Here is a 27902-nt window from a genome sequence, read left to right as displayed (position 1 = left end):
CCAACAGTAAACTAGGCCGCAGTCAATAGGCCCTATCAGTTATTACACAAGTCAGCTAATTCTCAGCAAATGTACTTAAATGCTCTTTTGAAAAAGCTTTCATGCTCAGGTCTACTCTATGAGCTATTGATGTATTGACAATGCTACAACAGCTACTGAAATATCCTGTTCAAGTATTCAGCCCTGCAGTCATCGCACATCCAATCTTAGCTCACCACACGACTACCCACAGCCAAAACCGCTTTTATGATGTTACATTATCCCCGACACTCGCTGTTTATCCCGTCGGTTACCCGACGCAGCGGACGCGGCGCACAAGTTACCGTTTCATTCCCAAACTCTCACTGTCGCCAGCGCTCGGGCGTCCCCGAACCACCTGTTAAAGCCAGTGTTTGACAGTGGGGCACAGCTGATTTGCAGGTTGTCTGCATTTCATCCCCTCCACATCGTTAATAGGCGGCCGTAAATTCCAGCCGCCGCCGTCCGCCCCACGCCGGTGAGGTGGATCTTAAACATCCCCGGGAAAAACCAGAGATCCGGAGCCAAGTTCCAAAATCCTATCTAACTCTTGCCTGCACAAATCCCCACAACCGCGCGAGAATTAGGGTACTGTACAGCTGCATAGGTGCTCAGATTACAAAATAATCCCCAGGTAAATTTTTTTCAACCTCCAAAAACGGGGCAAGGTGTCATTCCTCAGCTTTGTGACACTTGTAGTGAGACTAATTCCCCACCTACACATTAATACACACTTTGTGCTTAAACATCACGGTGACAGTCAGCCAACGTTCTAATTCTATTCAGCCTCCCTGCACCAACCTCCAACTTCCTGCACACGCTCACATGTGCACTGATCTTTATTTCTCCCTCAGGCTTTTAATACGTCTTTATTTAGATCTTTTACCTTCGTACAGTGTATGACAACTTTAGCACGTGCGCACAGACACACACACGCACGCACGCAACGCAGAGCCATCGCTTATGCAGAAATGCAGACATTTAACTCCTGGAGCAGCGTTACATCCGTCCGTGGCAAGTGGCTTTGCCTATTTCTCTTCTCATCTCCAGCAGAATGATTAAAGCCAGGCCAAGCATAATTAATGAAAGGTCACGAGTGGCCTAAGAGTAGGATGCAAATGGAAGAGACACTGAAACTGTAGCCGTGGATTAACCCTGGAAATAGATGAGGGGAAACACTCAAAGCTATGGCGGCGGGCCATTTCTAACCCAAATCTCAGAGATGTAAAGGACAATAGCCTGAAGGTTGTGTTCTAATTAATTGTCTTCATTAACCATCCTAATACAATGATATGAAACAGTTCCATTAATCTAATCATGCAGGCTGAATAAGCTCATGGCCGACACACAGATTACGCTCGTCTGTTCTCAGCATATAAATATCAGCTTTGCTCTGCCAGTCACTCAGTGGGGACAGACCATGGGCTCCCTGCTCGGCATCTCTATCTCACACACACACACGCAGACACACACGCTGCTTTGCAGTCTTCCCCTCGCGCTCCGCCGGCGAGTGCAGAGGCGCAGTCAGGCCCATAGGTGTCACTCTATACAAGCCGGGAGAGCTCGGCTCACGCACAGTAATGAGGCGTGGGGGGAAGGGGCCGAGCAGCAACAGACAGAAACGCACGGGGAAGGGTGGGTGGTGGGGTGGGGTGGGGTGGGGGGGGGGGGGGGGGGGGGGTGGGGGGGGGGGGGGGGGGGGGGGGGGGGGGGATATGTGGAGATGACAAAAGCAGATGCTATGCAAGAGGAGTCCAGTGAAGATGAGACACCGAAAACAGCGAGATTACCTTCAGATGAGAGAGAGAGAGCGGTCGTCTTTTCCCCAGAAGAGCAGTGATTACACTAATGCTAATCAGACTGACAAGCACAAACGGCCTAATAAATAATTGATGGTAACCACTGCACTTTCCAGTATTCCTTCCCAGACTGTAGAGAGAGCTGCACCAAGTAATAATAGTCACTCTAGATATCTTTCAGTAGGTCAGGCTCCTCCTCCTTCCTCGGCCTCAGCAGAATATACTGCTATGATGATAACAGCCCTGCTTCGAGCACACCATTCCAGTCCTACCTGAGAAGGGCTCCGGGGCTCCTTGACAGTCTGTGCTGTTTTGTTGCATACACAGAATGTCAGTCAACAGCCCCGTCTTGTCTCTCGGCAGTGGCGGAGGACCGAGGCGGGGGCTGAGCTCAGCGTCTCCCTCTCCCCGGCTCTCGAGGGCTGGGACGGGGGCTGAACCGTGCCTCCGTCCGGGCTCCAAGCTCCCATCACTCTCATTATGATTATTGAGGCTGTTGTTATCATTTTAACCAGGTGTCACAGGACTGCACTGTAAATCTGAGCCCCCCCCCCCACACACACACACACACGCACCCCCCGCTCCATTTTATCCAGAGCCGGACAGCTTCCTTTTCTTTAGCGCTGCACTGTCGGATAAAAAGCAATCTTATTTCACACTTCACAGACTCCATCTTTCTCCCCTACTTCTTCTTTTAAAAATCCCCCTCCCGCTCCCCCCATCATCCCTTGCACCCCTTCCTCATATCAAAGTTGGCTTGACTCTGGACTAGAGGGTGCAAAATGAAAGTGACAGGAGGGTACCATGGGACAATGAGACACAGGACCCATGCTGAGGGCTTTCATGCATTGTCCGCTCCTCATATCAGCACCTCTGCGCCCCACATGCAAGACCCCCCGCCCCCACCCCCCCCTCCTTTTAAAGCACAACACACAGGAAAACACTCCCACTACTGATAACCCCCCCCCCGATCTTCACAGAGCACCTCTCATAAAACCACAACAGGGCTAAACATGCCCACGACCAAGTCAGAGACAAGACGAGCCACCAGAAATCCATTATTATCAACAGTAACCACATCCAATCAGCCAATCATGCCTAATCACGTCACAGCAATATGTGCATGTATATGTAAGACCATGAGCTTTAAAAATGAGCTATACTGAAATATGCAAAGGCTAATATGTAAAATGATTAAAACTGGTTAAAGGTGCACAAGCAGGAACCGCAATCAGACTCTAGACCTGCACACACTCACTCACTCACTCACTCACTCACTCACTCACTCACTCACACTCACACACAGACAACGTGCACCCGTCTCTCTCCCACTGTCCCAGGCCCCGTCCCATTTCGAAAGGAAAGAAGAGTCAAGCTACCTCAGCGCTGCTGCTCGGAGTTACATGTTAGATTCCTGACCTGTCTACCGGGGGACATGCCGGCCTCTCCCTGCTGGCCCTGCTGTGACCTCAGGATCTAAATGTGAATGAATACTTTGTGTCTCCATGGGGCTGAGGGCAGGAGGGGGGAAGGAGGAGGTGGGAGAAGGGGGCGGGGTGGGAGGAGGAGGTGGGAGAAGACGAGGAGGGGACGGAGGAGGGCTGCGGGGTTAGAGCAGCTAATAACTTAAAAAAAAAAAAAACTTTAAATGGCAAGTTAATCACAAACAGCAGTGATAGCTCACACAGGCTTAGAACAATATCGTGCCCCCCCTCCCCTCCCCTCCCTCTCCCAGTGGTGCCTGCTCATCAAACCAGCCTCATAGGTCTTCCACACAACGCTTGATTTGACCCCCCGCCCCCCGGGCTTTAAACTCACCGACCATTTTAAAAGGACACTAAGTGCATTCAGGTCACAGAAAGTCACACGTAAAAGTCAGTTTTGCAGCCAACTCGACTTTCTTTGTGCTCCTGACGCTTAATAGATTACGAACTGTTACTGAGCACCGTGAAATGTATTAAATATTTCCCCTAAAGTGTTATCTCAAGGGGAATGACACTAATTAGAAATACTTCTCGTGTTAATGGCATGTTTAGATACATTACAAATAAAGTGGAGGGAATGAGTGCCGCTCCACTTCTTTCCTCTTTGTGTTTTACTTGAGTGATGAAGGCGGAGGAGGAGGAGGAGGAGGAGGAGGAGGATCTAGGTTAATGCGGCCACGCAGGGAGTGAGCATTCAGGGGCTGCTCACTCTTCTGCCCCAGCTGACACACACACACTGTGACATCCTTGAATGTCCAAGATGATGGCCGCTCACTAACACCTATTATGTCCACAATGGAAGATGCAGGCTGTACTTTTCCCCGCTAGGACGGTGGGCTAAAAGCCTGGATGGGGGGCAAAAACATCGCCGGGCACCGCTCTTCCATCTCCTCCGCCTCAGGGACTTTGTCCTGCACAAAGGGTCACTCTGCCTCCCTGCTTCCCGTCCTCCAGAGCCAGCTCCTCTTAAATCAACGCCCTTTTATTAATGCATCCTTTTCTCTTTCTTCCAGCCCACACGACAATGCCTTCACCTATTTCCAGCTATTCAAAGGGACCAAACATAAGTGGGGTGGTGTTACTTAGTGAGGGGGTGGCTGAAGGGGTGTCTGGAAAGAGAGGAGGAGGTAAAAAAAAAAAAAAAAAAAGCATCAGCGCTGTCACGGAGGGCAATCACATCAACTCAGAAATAGTCACCAGTGGGTTGGAAAATGTGATGGTACAGTTATGACAGGCGAGCGGGCCACTACCCCCACTCTACCCACAGTCCCCGGCCCCGCTCTCCATCAGGGCGGAAGCACGCTGGACACTCTGAATATGTATAACCCGGAAAATGTATTGATTTTTCATTTGGCAAAAGAGGGACACAAAAATCACATAACCTGAAACTGTCACAGCTCTTTTGTTCATAGCTCATCTCTCCTGATGTTTGCCTTTTGCCACAAACTCTCTTTAATTACCAGGTACAGCGAGCTTCAGAGCCTTTCTCCACAGAGACACAGCCACATACAGCCTGCTGGGCTTAACAAGACAGCCCACATCTATTATATATGACATACACCCAGCAGCTTTTGTTTCATATCTGACTAATAAGCGCACTGAATATGACTATACCCACAGTTTGTTTTGTTATTATACACAAGATACGGAGCAAGAAGCTTCCTGGACAAAAACCTTGGAAATTAAAAATGTAGTCTGGCACATTAAAAATAGCACTTTCATATTAAAGCCAGACTGGACGGTCCCGGCGTTTTTATTTGATGTGCTTTTCTGAAGCGGTTCTGCTTTACATGAAATTCTATTATCGATCTAGGTTTCCTCAGGTATCGGGCAGGTGCTTGTATGTTTTCCTGAGCGTGCGCACACTTGTGTACGCGCGTGTCCATTAACAGGTACTTTGTTTATCTCTCTCCTTTTAGGCACTGCAGACCGGTACAGTGGGTCCGTCTGAAAAAGATCTCGGCCCGTCGATTTATTGAATGCGCCATTTGCATATCTTTGTAGTGCATCCATCTGCCTGTGGACTGTTCTGTGGAGGTATTAGCTCAGAAAATCAATGTTGCCATGGTTGGATGTATGTAGCGCGCATCTCGGCGCGTGTTTGGAGTCCGGCCCGCGGATCCCACATGGGTCCTATTTACACGAGTCCTGCCGGCGAAGGCTTTCCTGCCAGTCCTTCAATCTTTGTGAACTCGGCGTACACAAACACGCTGCTCGCCGTGCCCGTCCGGAGCGGGCTGGTGGGCCATTCCCCTCAATGGTCATCCTGCCTCCATGTTTCCCTGCACAGCCCTGGGCCTGGCCGGCTGTTTGTTTATGAAAGCGTGCGGCGAGATAAAACAGAATCCGTCAAGATTATGAATCTTAAATTTGCTAATCAATTTGACTTAAAATATAAAATATAGGGTATCATTGATGTGTGTTTGCTTTCAAAAGTTTAACACCCTGCTAAGTTCAAATATTTCAGAGGTGAAGGATGGAGGGTTTTATTTTATTTTGTATTTATTATGCTGAATTACATCATGCCCATGTACATGGACACAGTGTGTGTGTGTGTGAGGATCTCACTATGATATGGATATATTTTATAGTAGCGACTGTCAAGAATGCGCTGGGCAACTTTTCTTTTAAAGACCCTGGGTGGTAGTTCATTGCCAATTGCTAAAGTAATCCAATGATTACACTGCACCGGCACTTTAAAAACATGCACGAGTGTGTTACCACTTATTGAAGAAAACTCTCGCCGCTTCCATCCATTCAGTTTCTAATACAAATCAAACACGGGGAGGTTTCTTTCACCATTTGTCTTTCTTTCTGTTCCTCTTTGCATAGCCCATCCATTACTTTCACATGAAATATGAAAAGGCAATATCCTCTCTGTGTTTGTACTGAAGCGTAATGCGATTGTGTTGTCATTTATAGGAAATAATCGCAAACCTCTCTTTCATTTTCCAGTTCAAATAACCATGAAAAATTAGCCTTCAATGTCAGGGAGGACAACAAAGGGATGCACACAGACTATTGCTTCACCACCGCGCTTGACATTTCTCCTTAATAGGAAAATGGGTGGTTGTTTCTATCTTTCTTTTTCAATCTATTTCCTTTTCTAAGCTCATCTTTTGCCTAATTAAAAGTTCTGCTCTCAGATGTTTGAAAATTTTTCCTGCATCTTCATTCATTGTTGAGGGTGGATGTATGTGAAGAAAGGTTGGAGGGTTAGAAAACTCAGGGCCCGTATATGCTGCATCCTGCTCATTAGCACCCTTACCCCGTCTGCTAATGGCTACTGCTGGAGCGAGATGTCGCCAGACAACCACTACGGGGCCTAGGTCGCCGTGACTACCGTCCAGCAGCCTGATAAATAAATAATTCAAGAGCTATCAGACTCCCTGGCAGCAGAGCAGTCCCAAAAACACACACTAAGGACACAGCCTGCAAAGGCCTTCCTAACTGATCAGCATTTAGCCTTTACAAATGATGTACAACCCGATGTCTGCACAAGACCCCACACAATTAGCCTTAGCAGTAGTAGTCAGAGGATCCTTTTAATTTAGAGAAATCTTTATTTTCAGTGTGAGCAGCAAAGTAACGGTAATTGCTTTCTGTATTACTGCCATTAAAGCCTTAATAGGCAGGTTGTTTTCCACTGTAATTATGTACAAAATAATCAACCAACTTTGCAGTGCAATTATTGGAGATGCATTTAAGCAAGTTTATTTTTGCTTGCAACACTAAGTAGAGCTGCAGAACCAAAATGAATATCTTAATAATACTGCAATGTGCATTGTACTGTGCAGAATTATTATTTAGTCTGCAAAATACTCCAATCAATTTTATTACCAGGGTTCTAAACCATTGAAGTACCCGTGCGCTATTTTTAGAAAATATAAGCTTCAATAATATTTAGGTGAGGCTGTTTGTCAGTAGAAGCTCCGTAGGTCACAGCATCAGTCACACCTTCTGGGTTCTGACACATTTATGTCTAAAGATTAAGCTTAGTCCCTTTTCAGCTCTGCTGGTTACTCTGTGAAGTGCACAGTAGTTTCATGAAAACTATGTCACAACTAGACGCCAGTGCTGTGGCTCTTATGGGGTTCCTAACATAATAGTTTATCCTTATTTGCATACTTAAAAAGCTGGATTTCATCTGGCAGCATGGCTTGTGATGCATATAATGAAATTTCCCCTCAAATGGCTAATGAAAAAGACTCATCTCGTGCAATTAGCTGCTGCTTTATTCACTCCTTGTAAAGTATTAATTTATTAGCACATAATTCTGGCCGCATTATTATTTATTAGATTATGCGCACACCTTACAGCCTTAATTACAAAATAGACTTGGTGAGAGATGATGTGATGCTATGCACCAACTCCGCCATCATTTCAACTAGTTATCCTGATCTCAGTGGTGGATGGAGCCGGTATTCATCTCAGTCTAATCAGCATGCCAAATAGCTTCAGGCTTTGGATTTTACCTGAGATTTAAACGTGCGTCAGAAAGACACTTAAACAGGCCAAACCCACACAGCTCGCCCTGCGTGAGGGCTCCTTTTTAGCTGCTAAGATTATTCAAATCACTGGTTGTAGCACTTGTGTGCTGTGCATTACACATACTGAGGTAAGCAAAAATTTCCCTCTGTCCGATTCTTCATAAAAAAAAAAAATGTCATAATACTGTGAAAGTGGGCTGAAAGCTCCTGGAGGGGTGGAACTGTGCTGCCCGCTGCGCTGCTCTCCAGAGAAAGGGACTTGGAGTGATTACAGTCAAACACTGCTACTCGGTTATCTTTGGCTCAGCCACAGGAGAGGGAGAGGACAAGACAGGAAGGGAGAAAATGGCAGCGATGATGTGGCCGAAACACGGGGCCAGCTGTTCCAGAGTGACCAAAATTATTAGTGTGCATCATAGTTTTCTTGTAGGACTGACCCCATGCTAAAAAGAGAAACCCCTAAACAGCCCACTAACAAGCGCTGAGGCCGGAGAATCCTGAGGACGCGCACCAAGACCGTCTGACGTCCACAAGGCTCCCATTTACCACTAAGTGCATTCTACCCCAACAACAGTTCTGTCAACAGCTCTGTGGGGAATGAGATATTATTAAAGAGACGTTTCAAATGACCTTGGATTCTGAAGCGGAGGCCAATTAAATGGCTTTGGCGGCGTCCATTTTGTGCCGAGCGAACAGGTATAAGCTGAAGGGGGAGGGGTCGACGGTGGCAGCGGGGGGAGGCGAGCCCATCCGCCGCCTCAAACATTATGATGACACAGCGTAGGGTGATTAAAACGGTGATCCTACTTTAACTTTTCAGGGAACTTGTTACCGCAGACGAATAAAACCCTCTGCCTTCTTCCCGCTTTTGTGCTGACTCTGCATGCGGGAGCGAAAACCAGCGCGTCGGTCCGTTCGGGGCCTTCCTGGCATCTCGGAGGCCCCTGACCCACCGGAGACCGGGTCAGCCGCTCCGGAGGCGCTACGCTACGCCGCACCTTGCATTCCTATTGGATGCGTGCCCGCGGTTGTTAGTGTTGCTGTTGTTTTTATAATGGCTGCTGTTATTGTCCTCGCTGCACAAGACTCCTCTCACTCATTAGCCAGAGGTTGGAGAGTTAGGGGTGAAAGCCCAATAAGGTACGAAATTAATTATTCATGTCAGCGGTTGGTGTTTGGGTGCTGCTCTGGGGCCAAAACAGGGACTCTAACTAGCAGAGGTCTGCCTCTGGAGGACTGCTGGAATAAACAATTGAAAAAAATATTATGCCGTGGGTGTCAGTTACCAGGAGAAAACAAACACTAATCACCAAACTAATCATTAAAACAAGCTGCCTCCAATAATACGGCTCTCTGTGGATTCGTGGATCTTCCCCTGTGTACTGATCCGGCATCCTAAAGCGCCATCATGTCCTCAGCCTGGATCCCGCTTCCGGCTCATGAATGGGGCCACATGCAGCCTCCTCCTCTTCATTCAGCCATGGCTTCTGTTGGCTCCGGCCAGGACCAGTGGCCTCCTGAGAAGGCTGTGATAAGAATTCATTTCTTCCTATTATGTGCTCTTGTCCACTGCCTCAGTTCATCAGTTCAGTGCAACCAAGTCAATGAAAGGGCCTGTAATGAAGCAATCAGATGCAGCCTGGTTCTCTGGGCCCGGCACTCTCATTCCCAGCTCCCAGACCCCGGCTCTCTGCGCCGAGTGTGGGTTGGGGTGGGGTGGCAGCATGGGGGGAACGGACACAGACTGCAACCGAGGCATTAATTCAAGACCTTGCCTTTCATAGACCAGTGGACAAGCTGCTCTTGTGCGTTTCACACCGGGTCTGCCGTCTCCTGTGGGTTCAGGGACGCGCCCAGTCTTAGAGAGCCCCATTAGCTTAACCAGGCTCCAACGCTGCCACTAAACTAGCCCCGAACTAGCATCCTCACTCCATCGTCTCTCCTGCCATCCCTGTGCTCCGGCCGCCACCTTTTAAGATCGCCTCCACATGTGGAAACTATTACGTGGAGTTTGGGAGAGGAATGTATGTGTTGAATCTTAATAAGTAAAGTCGAGGATTCTGGGTTCTCTTTGTCTCGTAAGGCTGCGAAACGTTTATTTCAAATTAAAAAGGGCCTTTTTGATCTACCTAATATTGTTTTCTCTCCCTTCAGGGGCTGGAAATGGTTGGTGTTATCTTTGATCAGCCTCCCTTCCTCATCCTCCGTCACACACCCACATTTACAGTCCGAAAACACATGGCTGAGGTGTGTTATGGCCTGTGTTATAACGTGGTCAGGGTTCAACGTCAGGGTGAGAGGCCCCCAAAATACAGAAAACCTCACAAGAGGAGACAAGAAACAGCGTGTGATGGAGGACAACAAGGATGCTGACTAATTGCTGACACATCTAATGCTGTCGCCCGGCGCGAGGGGTTGCCCCCGCATCTGTACCCGCTCCTCCACCCTCCATTGTTCACCTGCTGCGAGCTTTGGCAGGAAGACCCTGCAGCTGGATTCTACCTGACACCAGCTCCTTAACAAGCAGCAGTCATTAACCCCAGGAGCAGGCAGCTGCCATGTGATGTAGTGCACTCGGCCTGCTGCAGAAGGGCCCTATTGATCCCAGACATACTTGGTGCCTTCCTGGATGTTTATAATCAATATGCAAATGGCCCGCGGCATTGATTCAATATTAATTTTCAATTAGGGAATTCTCTGGGGGTCTGAGGGGTCAATACAGAACCATTCAGAGCAAAGGCTTGAGCAAGTTGCAGGCATCGACGTTCTCCTACCCAAGACAACTTACTTACTGTTTATTTAGCCTGCCCTGCTGTAAGTCCTGATTAAGGCCTCGGATAATAGGCCCAGAGACAGATGGGCCTTTCTGCACTTCTGCAACACCTATTACAGAAACTGGATGTTGATCTGAAGGGCTTGCCCTGACTAATAAGTCATCATCTCACACTTAGTCCCGTTTCTAGCTTTATTTATGTCTTTTAACTACAAAAAACAAATTAGGAAAAGAAACTTTTCTGCTTTGGCACGTTCAAACAGTTCTGCTCCACAACGTGAAAAACAAGCGATAACTATATGAACACAGAGGCGGCCATTGTAAACATACGCACATTTTGGCGTGACAGGACATAATTAACACGGCTAAGTGATACTTGTGCTTTATACGAAGGAACCCATTATTTCAGACAACCGTCCTTAATTAACCGAAGACGACTGCAGCCAGCATGTAATGCTCAATGAGCAAAAAGCATTTACTGTAAATGGGAAAAAGAAAGATATGAGGGGCCGGCACCAACAATCACTACGGCTGTCACCAACTCAGCGCTCGCGCTCTGTTGTTAGCGGCGTCACACTTACAGTAAAGTAAATGTCAGGCTCCGTGTTTGTTAACAACGACTGTGTGTTTAAATGCAGAAGGTCCTGTTTTATGTGCAGCGCGAGGACGAGATGAGCAATGAATGCAGCGAAGCAGTCCCGGCCAGACAATTCTCATTTTATCGCATAAAAACAATAGTCCTGCTTTATAAGGCTGCTATTATTCATGCACAGACAGTGTGTCTATCAAAGCGAGGTGTGGTTTGTTACTTGGCTCTGACTCTGTGACTTGCTCTTTGTTGCAACTGTCATGATAATCAGGCTTTTGTGGGCGCAGGCACAGTACAGACACACTGTATTCATCGCCACATAAACTAAACGTGCATTTATAATTAGAGGTATAATAATTATATGCTTCCAAAGCTTTTTTGGCCAGTAATGGTTATTGTTTGTTACGTTACGATCATCTCCGAGTGAGCAGCGTTTAAAGCGTCCAACGCTGCAGCTTGGCAAAGAAGGGGGAGAGAGAAAGTGTGATTGGAGCGAGAGAAAACGCAAGAATCCTTACAGAAACAATAACATTTTAACAACGGGCGCTTAAATCCTCGCATAACTGAAATATATAAATTGGCCTTATAGAATATGAACCTGTAACTACTAGCTGGTTGGCAAGGGCACGGCAACAAATAATGTAGTGTCTCTTGAATGCAATATTAAATATGAGAAATTATTTTCAAACCATGCGATAACCTCTGGAGCCGCTTCACAACGTTTTCTACAGACACTGGGCCGGAGCGAAGCCTTCCACACACACACACACACACACACACACACACACACACACACACACACACACACACACACACACACACACACACACACACACACCAGCCAAGAGACAGTGCAGGGAAATTACCAAGAGTAAAACAGAGATAACCTGCTCGGACTATTTGCTGCGCTTTGCTGTAGATGCGCGGCCGGAGGTAATTGGTTTAGGGATAACATTAATTACCACATTGCTCATTAATGGATGAAGCCTTTATTGGTTCCATTGATCAGCTGGACCTGTTAGCCATCATCCTAAGCAATGGTGGATGTAACAAGCTTACATATTGGCATATCAATTAATGCAATCAATTCCTGTCTTGCAGTTGCCATTCCCCCCGTCCAGCCCACCCTCTTCCTATCACCCATTCCCTCTCCACTACCATGTATCTGGATGGCCGGGACAAGCAGGCCATGTCGGACTGAAGTTTATTAGACTAACTAATTGTTCCTTGAGTCGAGGTGGCTGCACACTTTGCCAAATGAGCCCATATTAAAAGGTACTGGTACAAAAATGTTCCTCCTCTTGGCCAAATGACGCAAATATTACCACTAATGAGACAAAGAGAGTTGAACTGAAGTCCTAAGATGTACAAACTCCGCTTCACTGAGGCCGACCTGAGTTTGTTCTTCCGTTTTCTATACGGCCGGCGCCTCTTAAGAAGGCACCGATTACAACGTGGAATCCACGCGGCGAACGGGCCACTGGCTCCTAATACGCGGCGGCCGCGCCTGGCGGAACACGGCGGAATGGATAGAACACGGGGAATGAATGAGGGAGCGGGGCGTGATAACCGAGAGCACACCATGACAAAGTGGAGGGATTTACCGTTGGGCCCGCAGCACTTCATTTGCTTAATAACAGATCATTCTATAAGAAAGTGGCTGCTCCGAGGGGGATATCACCCAACGAGGATGTCTCACTCGCAGAAATCCTATTTGAAGACAACACCTTTTGAGCGCTCATCCTCCTCCACGCCTAAGACGATCAACGCGCATGACAGGCCCCATTAATGTGACGCCCCGCGTAACCTTGCTCCCTCTCCCTCTCCTCCACCAGGAACTAAACCGATAGCCGGGGAGGTGGGGCCTGTAACCGGAGGGGGAGGACGTGTGAGGCACCTGGAGGCGCCATTAGGTGACGGAGCCGGAGTGAGTGAATGAATGAATGAATGAAATGACTCGGCCGTTGGACGACAGACATTACGCGTGGTGCGAGAGCAGCCGCCGCGCAGGCACTTAGCCGGGCACCCCTCACCCGCTCCATGCGGGACCTCCTGAAGGCCCCCGTCCCCTGAGCAACGCACAAGTGGGCTGAGCAATTAACAATTTCATGCTGATTGCCTGAAGCATGTTTTGCTATGCCATAAAGATAATAGCATGAAGGGTGCAGCGGCGGCGCCCCCCCCCCCCACACACACCCCCTCCTCCTCCGCCGGTGTTCCTCTATTGCCTCCATTTCTCAATTCTCTCCTGTGCAATTCACATGTTGGAATGGAGCACGGGCTGCTTGCTTTATTAAAGACACTCTCCGTGCTTAGAGGGCGCATTTAAGAAAAAAATATATATATAAAGATGACTCCCTGAAGAGTAAACAGGGATGATTATTAAAGGGAAGGAGAAAACTAGAGTCTTGGTCTCCCACTGGCTTCTTGATTTGAAAGTCTAATTTGGCAACTGCACACAACAGGCGCGCAGGTAGACAAAAACAAACAGGTTCCATTTCCCCAGACAAACAGAGCATGCTCAGAGTGGCTGCCGGTGACAGGCCTCATCTTCCTCACTCTCCTCCCTGCCACGGCGTGACAGCGATCCGCTCTGGCCGCGCGGCTCACCCGCTGCGCAACAGGAAAACCTGTGCACCGGCGGAGCTGCTGCTCACCCACGGAACGAAGCGTAGGCAAAAGTGCACAACACTGCTGCACACGGCGCACAACATGCAAAGTGAGTCCACTTATATTACAGTAAAGCTGTCTCCCTAGCACTGATGATGCTCCTGTGTTAATGAATGCAGACTTGCACTAACGTGGCGCTTGGACACGTCGGACTGGCAATGTGAAAATGTATTATTTTTGACTCTGTCCTGATCCAGAGCCCGGAAGAACTGTTCATACGCCATGAGAAGGGACATGCATGAGGCCTGTCCCAGCTTCTGGACACCGGCGGCTCAGTTCTTGAAGCGTTAAAAAAAGAGAATACTGGTAAATGACAGCATTTAATGTCACTATTCAGTAGCACATCATTAACAATCCACTATGTGAAAACAGTCCCTAAACACATAAAGAGGAGCTGTGGACAAAGGCTGGAGGCGCCAGCCCCCTCTGCCTCTCTGGTCCGCCCTCTACGACCCCCCTCCCTCACCTCGCAGGCTTCTGGTTGCCCTTACACCCCCCGGCTGTGTGTAAAAGTCCAGCTGGCACGCTGACAGCCTGGACACCTCAGCAGAACACTGCTACATAACAGGCCCCATATTGTTTATGATACGGAGCCTGTCATTTGCATTCAAGCACACACACACACACACACACACACACACACACACACACACACACACACACACACACACACACACACACACACACACACACACATACACTTAACATGCAATAGAGAGAAACATGTTTTGCGTAAAATTAATACAATGGCTTGTCACCCCCCCCCACACACACACACACACACGCACCCAAGCTTGGACACCAACAACACACACACACTTATAAATTGCAGTCACATCCCCCTGCTAGAAGGGGATGATAATTGCGGACGGCCAATAAATTACTGCTGCCTCCACATCAATTATAAGCATCACGTCTGGCAATGAGGAAAATGAGATCTTGTGACAAATTTCATGAGGCTTGGCTGCCCAGCAGCCTTTCTTAACATGCTACAGATAGCAATCCCTTATCTAGCCTCTGTAATGGGGAGCTACGGATAGAGAGATGGAGCTTCAGCCATTTAATTAAAAAGCTGGGGGTAGGGGGTGGAGAGGTGTAATTCATTGAAAAGGCACAGGAAGGAGACAAAGCCTTTGTCTCCAATACATATTTTGCTCAGTATTGTCACTCATCAGAGGCCAAGCTTGTATCTCCTCTGACAGCAATTCTGGAGGTTTTTTTCTGTCTTTGTGCTCATCTCTCCACTATTTTCTCCTCTGTTTCCCCTCTTCTCCTCTTGTTTTTTATATTTCCCAGGAGTCCGGTGTTTTCTCCAGTGGGACAGCTCCAACATTTTTTACGAATGACTGCGGTGGACAGACAGTGGCACTGAATGAAATGGCCCCTGCACCTAATTGTATTCCCACCTGGGGAAGGCAGGCGAGGGCGGCGGCTTCAAGAGCACAGCAATGAGGATTTATGGCAGATGGGGAGACGGCAAAATAAAACACCAAAAGCGATGGCGAGTAAATCTCATTCCCAGCACAATATTCATTGTAGTTGCAATCGGGTGTGCTGATAGAGCGCCGAAAAAAAGACCGCTGTGTTCAAATTATAGCTGTACTCTCTACTAATATTTAACATCATTAGAAAATCATTAGAAAACCATCATAAAACCTGGGATTATGACCAGAGCATTAAACACAATGATTATTCAGTGTGTTCCTTCTCCGCTTTGCCTTGGAAATGAGATTTGCTCTGCTGCGGCTATGTGGGGGGAAAAGTAAGAATATTTTTCATAATTACTGTAACATTTGAAAAACATTGGCTGCATGAATTACTATACCATTATGCAGTTGAGTTTGTCTACCCAAAAGCAAAGTTTTCAATGAGGCTTTGCATGGGATGTCATTAATGCATTTTCATGGAGGCGTCAGCAAGAATAATGCCAATATATTACTCAAGCTTAATACTACAAAACTTTACTATCCATGCAAATACCAGCGCCTCGCTGATTGATGGCATGAACGAACGAGAGAATGTACAGATTTTATTACATTTGGGCTGAATCACAGTCATCATAACCAGCCTGCGGGACGTGAGGTGGACACCAACACAAGCACTGACTACACTACTACACAGCTGTGGCCATGTCCGTTTTTAAAGGGAGAATCTGTTGAATGAGAGCGCACACGTCTCGCACTTTGCTCTACTCTGATGTACTGCTTGAGGAAAGGGAGGGCCGACCGTGTCAGAGTTGAGTCTTTACTTTTTGGAATTTCTCGGCAGCCCCATTATCAAGAGCAGCCATCAGCACAAAGATAAAAGATCCTAATGGAGCTGGCCCTAGTGGAGATGAAAGGTGCAGAGATGGCACACTGTTATGAATCTCTAATGCAGCCCATGTTTCTAAGGTAATGACTGACTCTCAGGGCCCTCTCCAGGCTTCCCCGCTCAGGACCCGCGCCATAAAGGTCCAATTCCTTGTCACTAAGTAGAAAAGACTGCAAACTGTCGTCCCTGCTTCCACCAGTACTGAAAAACACAGTGAGAAGATGCTGGAAGAAGTCAGCTCAGAACAAAAGCAAGGCTGAACATAATATTAGTCGTCATGGCAGAGTGTGACTTATGGTTTTATGGCCTTCCTGAAATGAATGATAGTCATAATGAAAGCAATGAGAAGTGAACCTTCTGTAGGTTCAAATAAACACCTTCCTCTCTTTGAATCCCGGAGAAGATTGTGAATATTTGTCATACTTTCATATGTTGAGGTATGCTTGTTTTACACTAGCTGATATGAACAACATATTCTCTGTGGGTCACTATGAGCAGGAGGCTAATGTAAGAGCAATTCCTTGTCAAGGTTTCCAGAGTAATTGAACTGACACTTATGAGAGCCAATGTTCTTTTGAATGCATTACTTGGCAGATATTCATTCTTTTGTCCCTTAAACTTTGGCAGGGGAAAAAAACGATGCCCTTTGAACAACAGGGAGCTGTGAAAATACACAGTGAGGGAAAGCGCAAGTCTTCGCTCCAGTCACTTTCACAGAACCTAATGGATTGTGAGCACTTAATGCATTAATCAATCAATATCTCTCACTGTACATCAACAACGCGACCAAGTTATGAATGACCTTTGGAACAAAAAAAGGACACTTTAATGCACACAAGATTGCTCCTAGGTTAGCAACTGGGTCCGGGGTTTTATCACGCACGATTACACCTTCACACGGCAGAGGCCCATTAACCGTGCACTGAATATACCAACATTAGTTGCTACACAATTTACACGTGGATTTGCTGGAGGTAGTGGACGCCTGGAACATAGGCCCTGCTACATAAAGGTCTCATTTGTTCACCCGCTAGCTGCAGCTGATTATAGCATATACCTTAAGACATTCTGATTTAGAAATATTTAATAGGGGTCTACATCCACTTTCTGCACCAAGGCCACAAATGCATTTTACCTCTTGTGCATTATAATCCACTTTAGACAGTAGGCTGGTCACCAGGCAACCAAGACTAGCTCTGGCTGCTCTAAGAAGACATCATGAAAGATAATTGTTTTTCTTTGTACTTTGGCTCAGGCACTAATTTAAAGATGGTCTCTGTCCTTAGATAGAAAATCTGAAATCTCTTCATCGAGAGGAATCATAAGTACGAGTGAATACTTCAGGTTACTGTCAATGTTAGGGTCTATTGAGGAAGTCAGGTTTGTACTGTAGCATTGCATTAAAAATGATGAACAGCAATTATTCCATGATTGTTTATGTTGCTAGAAAATGTGTATTTGCCGATAAAACATTTACTGAATGTTTTCAAGACCATCTGTGACCATCAATGAGTTTCAATAACTTCTCATTAAATGACTGCATGCTTTAAAACTGATTAAAAAAATAAAACCTCTTCTCTCAGGGTCAGAAGCCGACGAGGCACAAAGCAGAAAAATGTGCCTTTCCTTCACCTCTTGTATCTTTTTAATAGCGTGGATGTGAAAGCGGGCGGGGAAGGATGGAGGATGCTGATGGTGGGATAATGCGCGGCAGGAAGGGAGCCGAGTCGCGGCCATCGTGATGGGGGGCATGTTTCTGAGTGGCTTCCTGGGCACTGGTGGAGCGTGGAGGTGAAGCGTGGAGACAGAGTGGAACGGACAGGAGCTGACTGCAGAGGCCCGGAGAAAAGAGGAGCCCAGAACAACAGCACAAACTAATGCCATTGTGGTCAATGCACAATAGGTCCTGCAAAGTGACTGCAGAGGACCCTTAAACAAAGACGCCATTGCCATTCACTTTCCCCCACCCAATTAGATTCTTTAGCCCAGTTTAACATGACAAAAACACAGGCCATTTTTCCTAATTCTGGCTGCCGTGCTGGCCCCTGTGCCACCTTAAATCGAATAAGCCCCAGAGTGCTGCTCTGTCTGTTAGACTGACAACGACTTGTGACACGGATTCAAACACATCCACTGTGTGTGCCACATCTCAGCTTTCCCAAGTGCTTGAAATATTTTACATATACATGAGCGGAACTCATTTCCAGAGAACCCCCAGCCATCAGGAGGTTAATAACATTCAGGTTTTTTTTTTGATTTTCACATAAATATACCTGGACTGTTTTTTTTTATTTCTTCAAGAAACCAATTTTCGCCCCAATTGAAACGTCTCCATGTAACCAATAGCTGCACAGAAAAATAAAACACAAAGGAAATTAATAAAATGGTTAAACCACAGCGCAATAGTTTTCCTGCAAATGGAGATTTTATATTTCTATTTCACATGATTGATTAATCATTTTTTGTTTTGATTCAAAGTAACCACAGATAAATCACAAAAACATTGGACTTTAACAGTCCTTTTGTGGCAATTTTGCTATTTTATACTACTTATAGCAAATTCTAATGATGTCATGCTTTGTTGACAACAAATAACAGATTCTAACTTATACTACACTTTAATGCAATGAATGCATCCTTTCACCACCATCGTCAGTAAACTAAAGCGTAAAGAGTAAAGTCTGAACCGCATCAAGTGCATCATTACAACATTACAGTTTTAAAAAAGAAAATGATCTGCCTCTTGGGTGCGAAGTAGAAAATCTTTCCGGCGTCACATACAGTAGCAGACTGAGGCACAAAAGGAGCTGAAATTGCACGTCCTTCCCTCTTGACTGTGTCGTGCGGCTGAAATGACTCGCTTCGCTTCCCTGTACGTTTACTGAGCAAGTAGCAGAAAAATTGACCTTTGCTCGCTTTCTAAAACAGTGGATTATTCATCTTAATGCTTCCAATTGGCCAGGGTGAGTTTCTGCTGCCGTTTCTAATGTATTTGCTGTCTTGCGCATTTACACTCAGTGTAAATACAGTGTATTTGCAAATTTGGTGAAAATAAATCTTCAAATGGGCGAGAAACGATGTCAAAGAATCCACATATTAACAAGGAACGAGAATGCGATTGGAAATTGCAACAGAACGAGTTATGAGAAAACAACTAAATATTCAGTTATCAGCAGGCCGTCGCCGCTGGTCTCCCATATTTCCTTATTGTCCATATCTGCGTCATATGATCCACATATTCCAGTTCTACACGTAGTTAGTGGTTAAATAATTTGTAGGAAGTACTTTACATAAAATGTCCTCTTTTGTTTTAGGCGAGGATTTGAAGCCCCAGTTGTTTTTCTGGTAAAATCATATTGTTGCACTAAGACTCCATTCCCCTGCTTGTCTGGGCTGTGGAGGAACTTTATCTCCTCAGTGTTCATTTACAGTGTAAATGCCCGGCTCCTCGTTCATTCTCCCGTACTTAAATACCATTCATCACCGAGCTCGTCCAAGCCTCTTCGCTCCAAATGGACATTGGGACGGATACATCCACAGCCAACTAATAAAACAGCAGCGACAGAGCAGCATTTCCAGCCAGACAAAGAGGGACTGTGAGACACGGGCCATCCGTCGGGCCAGGAGGGACACCATAAATCTGACTGAGTCAAACGGCAGGAATGTCCGCGATTGACACAAAACAAATACTATTTTGTCTCCGAGTGTCACTGTGCAGGCAATCAGATCTGCTTAAACAGAGTCAGGCCGCGGCCACAGCTCCCTGAAGCAGCACACTCTCGTCCTTTGACGCCACGTGACCGCAGTCCTGGTGAGCGCCACGTTTACTGGCGGTTTCACGCTGATGTGAGACGCCGCCCGCCGCTGATGCCGCGTTCACGTGGAGGCAACGAGCACAATATTTATGGAGACAGATAAAACTAGAATACTTCCCAGTGTGTGTGTGGAAAGTTCCCCCTAATGTCATCGGCACCATCGACAACATACAGCAGCGCTTCCCTCCTACTCAGATTATCCTTTTGTGCGCGTGTGTGTGTGTTTTTACCGAACTCATCCATTTCTCTTCATCCACCCTCCTCAGGTGGTGAGTAGTGTACTGTCAAGCACAGTGTGAATCAATGACTGGTGCTCCCGCCTACAGGTAAAGGTTAGAAAGGTTCACTATTGAATTATTTCTGCACTTCTCTCATTGCTGCCATCTGCCTGGCTGCTTTTCACTGGATGCGTTTCAGGCACTGGAGGGGACTCTTTTTACTAATGCACTTAAAACACGGACGCTCGTTTGCGTTTCAAAAGTATCCTGTCCGTGTTTTTTTTTTTTTTTTTTGTCTGCAAGGATGTTTTCTCCGAATCCGACCAACACAATGCGAACCCGCACGTTAGCGGCGGAGACGCGCCGCACCACCGATACACGCTGTTCACTACTCAGGCCCATCTATCAGAGAGTGGATAATGAATCACAACATCTGTGCTTTCAGCCAGCCTTTTGTTTCATCTGCCTTTATTCTAATGGAGCCTTCGGAGTGTGAGGGCAACATGCTGCTGGATAGGGCATCCTTCACTCTGGTTTTGTTTTGCTGTCAGCGAGGCTGATCGTCTCTGCTGGACCCAGGGTGAACTCATCCATAGCACAGATCATGCCCTTTGATCCACCAGCGCTCTCTGGGGGACACAAACAGCCTTATTAAAAATGGCTAAATAAAACTTTCCAAGCCTTGACTCGATAGTTCCCAAACTTTACCCCTGCTTTCTTCTCTCATGCCGCCTATGGTCAAATTGAGCTGCCTAATTCTGACAGTGAGCAGCACTGTTCGCCCGATACCCAAACACGGTAACAAATGAAGCAATCAAAGAGTTTAACAATTTATTGGGTCTAGTTACCACACCACCTTGCATTACAATCAATATCATAGATGAGAATGGGCCGAGCGTAAGATGATAATATGCACCTCGGGGAGAAGTTCTAGTAAGTAGTAAGTAGTTAGTAAGACAACTACATAGGCACTGTATCACAACTACATGCAAGTTCATGTATTAATATGCACGTTATGGTGCAACAATGTGCCAGGCTTCATTCTTTCAATCCATAAACTGATTAAAGAATCATGGAAAGACACATGTGCCTGTTTGTGGACTCAGTTGTAGGATCTGCAACAGTAAGTGTTGACAAAAGCCTGCATCACATTCTCTAACTGGGAAAAACTTTAGCCCAATAGAAAGTATCCCATGTCTGTGTCTCCATGACCTAAATGAACATCCCATCTACCTGTATAGCTGTGACATGACTGCTGCTATAATTAAACCCATCACAACCATTATGTCTTTGTCACCTAATCTATTCTCCCCTCAGTGCCTGCGTGTGTCTGTAACCACAGACTTCCCGCCCTCGGCTCTGACTGACAGCCCCCGCGGAGGCTGTGGTCAGTCCGTGTGAGTGACACGCGGGGCAGCGGGGGCTACTTCATTACGCCCCTCGCCCCCCCCCCTCCCAGCTTCTGGAGATGCTGCAATCCAGCACCCCACACCGCAGATCGCCACCTCTGCTCCAGTATCCGCTAGCGAAGCCTCCGGGCCTGAAAATAGAACTCATTAACACATTTAGTAAGTACAAATGAGATGACCGCCTCCTGATGGACTGTCTATCTTTTGGATCAGCTTTCAAGGAGAGTGTCTGGTAATGACAAGAGAGAAGGAAACCAATATTATAATGTGCTGCCATCTCTTCTGAAAATGGGCTCGATGACAGGGAGAGCCAGGTTCTGAGCGGACACCTATGCGGTTGCTCATTTACGGTGCATCGTGAAACGAAGCGGGCGCCTATTTCCTCCCACGCAGCGCAACTCGCAGTGAAACCGCACAAGCGCAGTATGAAACGCGCGGCGTAAACACAAGGTGAACTCTGCGTGACCAATCTTGCCAATACTCCAGCTTTAATTTCACGAGGTTATCGCTTTTGTTTTAGCGTGACTCAACGCGCCCTCGCTGAATAAACCATTCTCCTCCTCCGTTCTGTAACTTTGACACGCGCTGCCTCTCCTCTGTGCGCTACAGGCAGTCGCAACCGAGAGCCAGACTTCACCTGCCTTCAGGCCCGAAGCGGCGTCTGAAGCCAGAACTCCTTATTTACCCGCTCATTCATTCATTCATTCGTTCATTCTGTCTGCTGTGGAACACGCTGGTGGCGTTCGGACCTCTCTGGCATCTAAAGATGAGCCCCGAGAGAAAGTCAGATCCAGCTCGTCCGTGAAGGAAAGCAAAGGGACCTGCCTGCGTTGGAGCGGCGGTCGCATGAACGCTGAGACACAACTGGAAAATCTATAAAGCCATCATTTAGACTTTTTAATAAACCTCCAGTCTTCTGTAATATTTTCAAAATGAAAACTAATGCATTTATGAATTTCCTGGCACGTTCTGCGGACAGCAAACAATTTCCTATGCAGCCCAGATGCCCTTCGGACAGGGATTAGACGGCAGGCAGCTGATGGAGACCTGACTGAGCTGCGGGCCCTCTGGGGCCCGGCTCATCCTGGCTGCACAGGCTTCATTCTCATATCCACTCTGCATCACCAGGGCAATAACAGCCTTTATTAAAAACGCATTGCAACGACGTCCGTCTATCGGTCTATACGACTTACTCGGAGATTGGCCACAGTGTGGCGTGCACAAAGGGCCTGGTGGTTGGGGGCTACAATATCCTGCCTCTGCTCAGGTTTACTTTGCACTCTAACAAGCGTGAACGTAGAGGGACATTCCAGAAATGGCTGGCGCCGCCGCTGCCTTTGGGGAGCGGGAGCTCAGGCTGTGGCCCTCGCGTGCCATCAGAGCGCGGCCCGGCTCACCCCCTGATTCTACCTGGCTTTAACAGCTTCAGTTCAGCCACTGGACACGCGGAGAGCTGCGGCGCGGCAGCAGGAGAGCAGAGACGCGCTAATGTAGCAGAGGGAGGAGACGTCTCCGCCGCGTGACGTCGCATTCTGACAGACAGTCACCCTTTTTGCTGATGTGAGCTGCACGGTGTGGGCGCCCTCCCTCCACGGGAGCATTTCCGCGTCACAGTAAATTTCCCGGTTTTCCCGAGCGTCTTGAGAATTATGCATGAGGCGGAGGGGGCGGCACGTGGGGAGTGGGGGAGAAAAGCCTCTGTTTGTCAGGACCGGCCTGGCTATTAGGTGTGTGACCCTGAACGCGCACCCCTTTTAGCCAAACAAGCAACCGATCTCATATTGGATACCGCCATTATGCAGTCATTTGTATGCATCCTTTCCTCTCATTTCCATTTAATAATGCGGACGGCTCCCCAGTTCCTCAAACTGGTCATTAAAAGTAACGCTGATCTAAACTGGAGGCTAAGGTTCCACTTACAAGCGCCGGGCGAAACAAATGCGCAGTGGAAGTCAGACCTCCCCCCCCCCCCCAGGCTTCGCCCTTGAATGCCCAGACAGGCAGGCAGGCAGGCCACTGTGTGGACACGGACGGGAGACAATGACTGGTGGCTGCCCCTGCCTTCTCCTTCCCGGCCTGCGAGGCTCACAGACAGGGATTTCCTCCTGCGACGAGAGCCAAGCCGTCACAGCCCAGCGATCAAGGGCCTGCCATCTGTGACCGAGGCAGATTTACAGCAGGAGCTAATCCACGGTGTCAGCCACGTTTGTTCTCCACCTCTGCCTCTCCGCTACGCGTACGTACACCTGCACTGAAAACCACTTGTATCTCACTCCGCGCAGGTCTGCGCCTCCCTCGCCGGTCTCCTCCATTCGCACACAGACGCCACAGAGCAAACATTTCCGGCGTCGGGGGCCTTCGCAGGTTTAACTTTGCCCTTTATAAAGTCACGGACCCGTTCTGTTCGCCGCTCAAAAAATAACTTGAGTCGATTAAATGGTAAGAAATGAGAAACCTCAATGTGTCATTGAGTTATATGCCCTGGTGAACATCATTCGCGTGAAATAGGGTCATCACACACTCAAGTGTCACAGGAGCTGTCACATGCGAGCTCCCAATTTTGTTTTGCCTCCTGCTCGTGTGTCTCTCCTCCACATACGTTGGCGTCTGTACACACCCTGTGCTCCAGGCTGACGCTTGCCAGCAGTCTCCATTAACCCCTTTACTTGACATCAACATGACACGAGGTTTTACTTTTTCTCTGTAACATCCAAACCTAAATTGGATACCCCCCCACTTCCTGTGTCACAAGACTTTTAAGAGTTTTAAGTCAAATATACATAAAACAGAGTTGGATGCGGAAAAGTGTAGCGGTCAAGACAACGCCGGGCTTTGTTTAGTGGTCTCTGCACAAAAGGGCAGCTGTGTGGGGCTGGGGTCCCTCTGAGGACGCCTTTGTTTCCACATAGATAAAGGGTTAAAGAAGACAAATGGAGGCGGGGCCACGGCGCAACATGCCGAAGCAGCACATTTTCAGCACGAGGAAGAATTAAAACAATGCAGGCCTTTTATCCTTGCATTAGTCTAATTGGACAGGAACCTCATTTCTGCTGCCCTTGCTCTCTTCAGACCAGCCCCGAGGAGACGTGTGGCGTGAAATCTCTGCAGTCCATGTTTGCTGCATTATGGGAGCCATTATAATGACCGGGTTCCTCAGTGTAAACGCCAGGGAGCGATAACGGAGGAGCGAGTCCGGTCATAGGAAGGTGTCGGTCCGAAAGGTCAGAGGAGCCGCACAAACAAGGCTTGTAACATGAGCATCAACCGGTCCCGAGAATAACAGAAGCTTCTTTACATTCCATTGGATTTGTGTAATTTTGGCGTGTTTTATGTGGCTGTTGAGGAAGAGTCACATGGTTTGTTAAAAATCCCATGCGGACAACAGGCCCGTCATCTGAGGCGGAGCAGAGAGCTGCTCGCAGGATCACAGAACAGCAGCCGGAGAGGGAATTACTGCCTAGGTGACCCAGAAATCCAGGGGCAACTTTGTTTTAACAAGCCAGCGAGCGTTCCACCGCTTTAGCAGCTACGCATCCACCACAAAAGAGAGGCCCGCGCCACAGAAGAGCTAGCGGAGAGGAAATTAAATATTACACTGGGAGGGAACGGTTCAGCCGTAGTGCAGGGGTGTGGGGGGGGGGGGGGGGGGGGGGGGGGGGGGCTTCGCCTTGGACCGGCACAGCTGATGCCGCTGGACCAAGGCATCGGGGTGTGAAATGGTAGAAGTGAGAGGTGTCGAGTCAGCGCTTTTAGGACCAACGACTACGGATGAAAAGAATCATTACGGAGGTCATTCCATCTCGACGTCTGGACAGGTTTTGTGCACGGAGGAAACAAAAGCGGAGGGACGAGGCCTAAACTAAATGTGAAACGTATCAAGAAACTCCCGATCAGAAGGTAAAGACATTAAAGCTGAGGCAAACGGACACCTTCAGTTAAAATCTAACGTCCTCAACACACTGATGTAAAGTAAAGGGAGGGATACGGTAACTGGAGGAGGCCGTGTGTGTGTGTGTGTGTGTGTGTGTGTGTGTGTGTGTGTGTGTGTGTGTGCGTGCGTGCGTGCGTGCGTGCGATGCTGCTGCCCACACAAAGCCCACCGCAGGGGCCCATTACCCGACGTACGGCTCGGATCTCCTCCCCTGGCACAAACATGGGCATCAGCACATCAAAAGGTGGAAAAAGGGGGCGAACGGCGCCGATAAACACGACATGTGCACATTTATTTGCAAACGGCACAACGGCTCCTCCTGTCTGAGCGCCAAGCCAGGCTCCCCTCCCCCAAGCCTTTTAACCCAAATGGCCCCTACTCCTGCCTTTGCATGTTCGCCTGTCCACTGTACTGTAGTCATTAACATATTTGGAGTGCAACGAGCAGAAAGCTTAATTGTCCCTAATTGCTCAGCTAAATATGTTCTCTAATGATTCGCCTCAGATCTGTGACTGCCTTTTGCGCAATTTCCCGGCCACTGGCTTCATTATCCCTGCCTCCTTGGAACAAAGCGTCTTCACAGGCTGGCCTTTTTTCCCCCTACATAACACAGACAGCGAGTATGTGTGCGAGGGAAGTAATGGTTCCCTCTTGGAGGGACACACAATAGAGCCCCTTTGTCAGGGCACAGGAGTTAAAGTGATTAGAAAACCAAATCTGTGCGAAGAAAGAGTGTTAATTGACCACAGTTCACTCTTCCTAATCAGTCCGTAATAAATGAGCAGCGAAGGCACTTTGTTTCAGTCATGCTACTGTTGTTGTAACGGCGGCTGTTCTTTAGTCCCCTTGTTGTTGTTGCAGCTGCTGTTGTTGTTCAGCTCCTCCTTCTGTGGCCTTAATGTTTGGCCTCAGTCATTAATAGCAGAGCTGGACTGCCCCCTTTTACTGGGAGCTTTAACTGGGAGGTGTATGTCAACATGCATGTATACTTTTATTTACTAAACCATACAAATAAAATTGTTGTTTATAAAGTTGTTTAAATAAATAAAAATGATTAATATTATGAATTACATTATTACTATAAACAATCTTTTTATGTTACATGGGTCAGGCTTGCAGTGTGTGCTGTTGACAACCGATCTTGCTGTTCGCACACCGCGCGGGCCGGCTCTGACCTGTGTCTGACGAGGGGCATTTGCGAATGGTGAAGATGGAGCTGAGGTCCTCCTCCTCCTCCGGCAGGCCCTTCTGCAGGCGCTGCAGCTTGCGGAGGCTCTCGCTGCGCTGGTGCTTCATGGAGCGCACGTGCTGGATCAGGTTGAGCTTGGCCTTGGTCGAGTAGTTGCAGAGCACACAGTGGTAGTAGCAGGCGTCGCCCTCCACCGCGTTCTCGTGCTGCTGCAGGTGCTGTGGGAGGCGAGACGAGAGAGAGTGGAGGAGGTTATTGTAGATGGCAGAGCGCCGGCTAGGCACCACCGACTCACTTTCACTCACACAGTTGGCAAATGAACAAATCAATTCCCAATCACAGCCCTGTTGTTTAACATCCAGACCTCTTCCTCTCCAGGACAACTGTTTGGACTGTGCACTTTGTCTGTGCGAGCGTCTGTATCAGCGGGCTAACAGGACAGAGGAGGCCTGGGAGGCGCGCGGGTCTCCGAGGCCCAAAGGCGGCCGGGAATCACATCAGCCACCCTTCAGAAGCCGTGGGTCTGCGGCTCCACGGACGGAAGGGAGCATTGATCCCCTTCACTCAACAGAAGCCGCTTGCCTCTGAAAAGGAAACTCCAAACATCTGCCTGTTTCACGCATGGGATGCTAAATATTGATCACAGCGAGTTAAATCCCCGCTCGCGAAGCCGGCCGGCGGTGGGGCGCGTTCGGAGGCAAACGGGAGCATTCCGCGACAGGAGGACGACCTTGCGAGGACAGGGAATCAGCGGCGGTATTGACCCGTCAACCCCGGCGCGGCGCCGGGCGGCAGCGGGCTGCGGGCGCGGCGTCGCACCGTGTGCAGCGTCCTGTCGCGCCGCCGCGCCGCCACGGCCTCTCGTCGCACCGCAGAGCTGCAGTCTAATTACCTCCCGCGCGCCTCAATCAATGGTGTAAGGCCAACACAATATGGTCGGGCCTGGTGTGAGCTGCAGCGTTATTGACCATTACCCTAAAACCCCACGCTGATGCTTGGTGCGTGTTTACAGTAAAAGCCTCCGGCGCGGTGTGGCCACGGGTGTTGCGCCTGTTATGTGCTGCTCCTATATCAAACTCCGGACCCTCGCTGTGGATTTCTGTGGATGCAATCAATGTCAATCACCAAAGTTGTGTTTTCATCTTTTCTCTTTAATCTTCCTGGCCCCCGTGTCTGCAGGGAGGCACGCTGAGAGAGAGCAACC

General features: G+C 48.2%; 1 protein-coding gene across 12 annotated transcripts in view; it reads right to left on the bottom strand.

Annotated features, from left to right (window-relative positions):
• Positions 1-27902, bottom strand: part of zfhx3b (zinc finger homeobox 3b) — a 273921-nt gene that overhangs the window by 24031 nt on the left and 221988 nt on the right. For all 12 annotated transcript variants that reach the window (XM_055507483.1, XM_055507488.1, XM_055507484.1 and 9 more), the window contains one exon: positions 26685-26916. In XM_055507483.1, coding sequence (XP_055363458.1) covers positions 26685-26916 — 232 coding nt within the window. The remainder of the gene's footprint in view (positions 1-26684; positions 26917-27902) is intronic.

Source organism: Betta splendens, chromosome 3, assembly GCF_900634795.4.
Source record: "Betta splendens chromosome 3, fBetSpl5.4, whole genome shotgun sequence".
Lineage (NCBI taxonomy): Eukaryota > Metazoa > Chordata > Actinopteri > Anabantiformes > Osphronemidae > Betta > Betta splendens.
The sequence above is the reverse complement of the archived record's forward strand: the minus strand, read 5'-3'. Positions and strand labels throughout refer to the sequence as shown.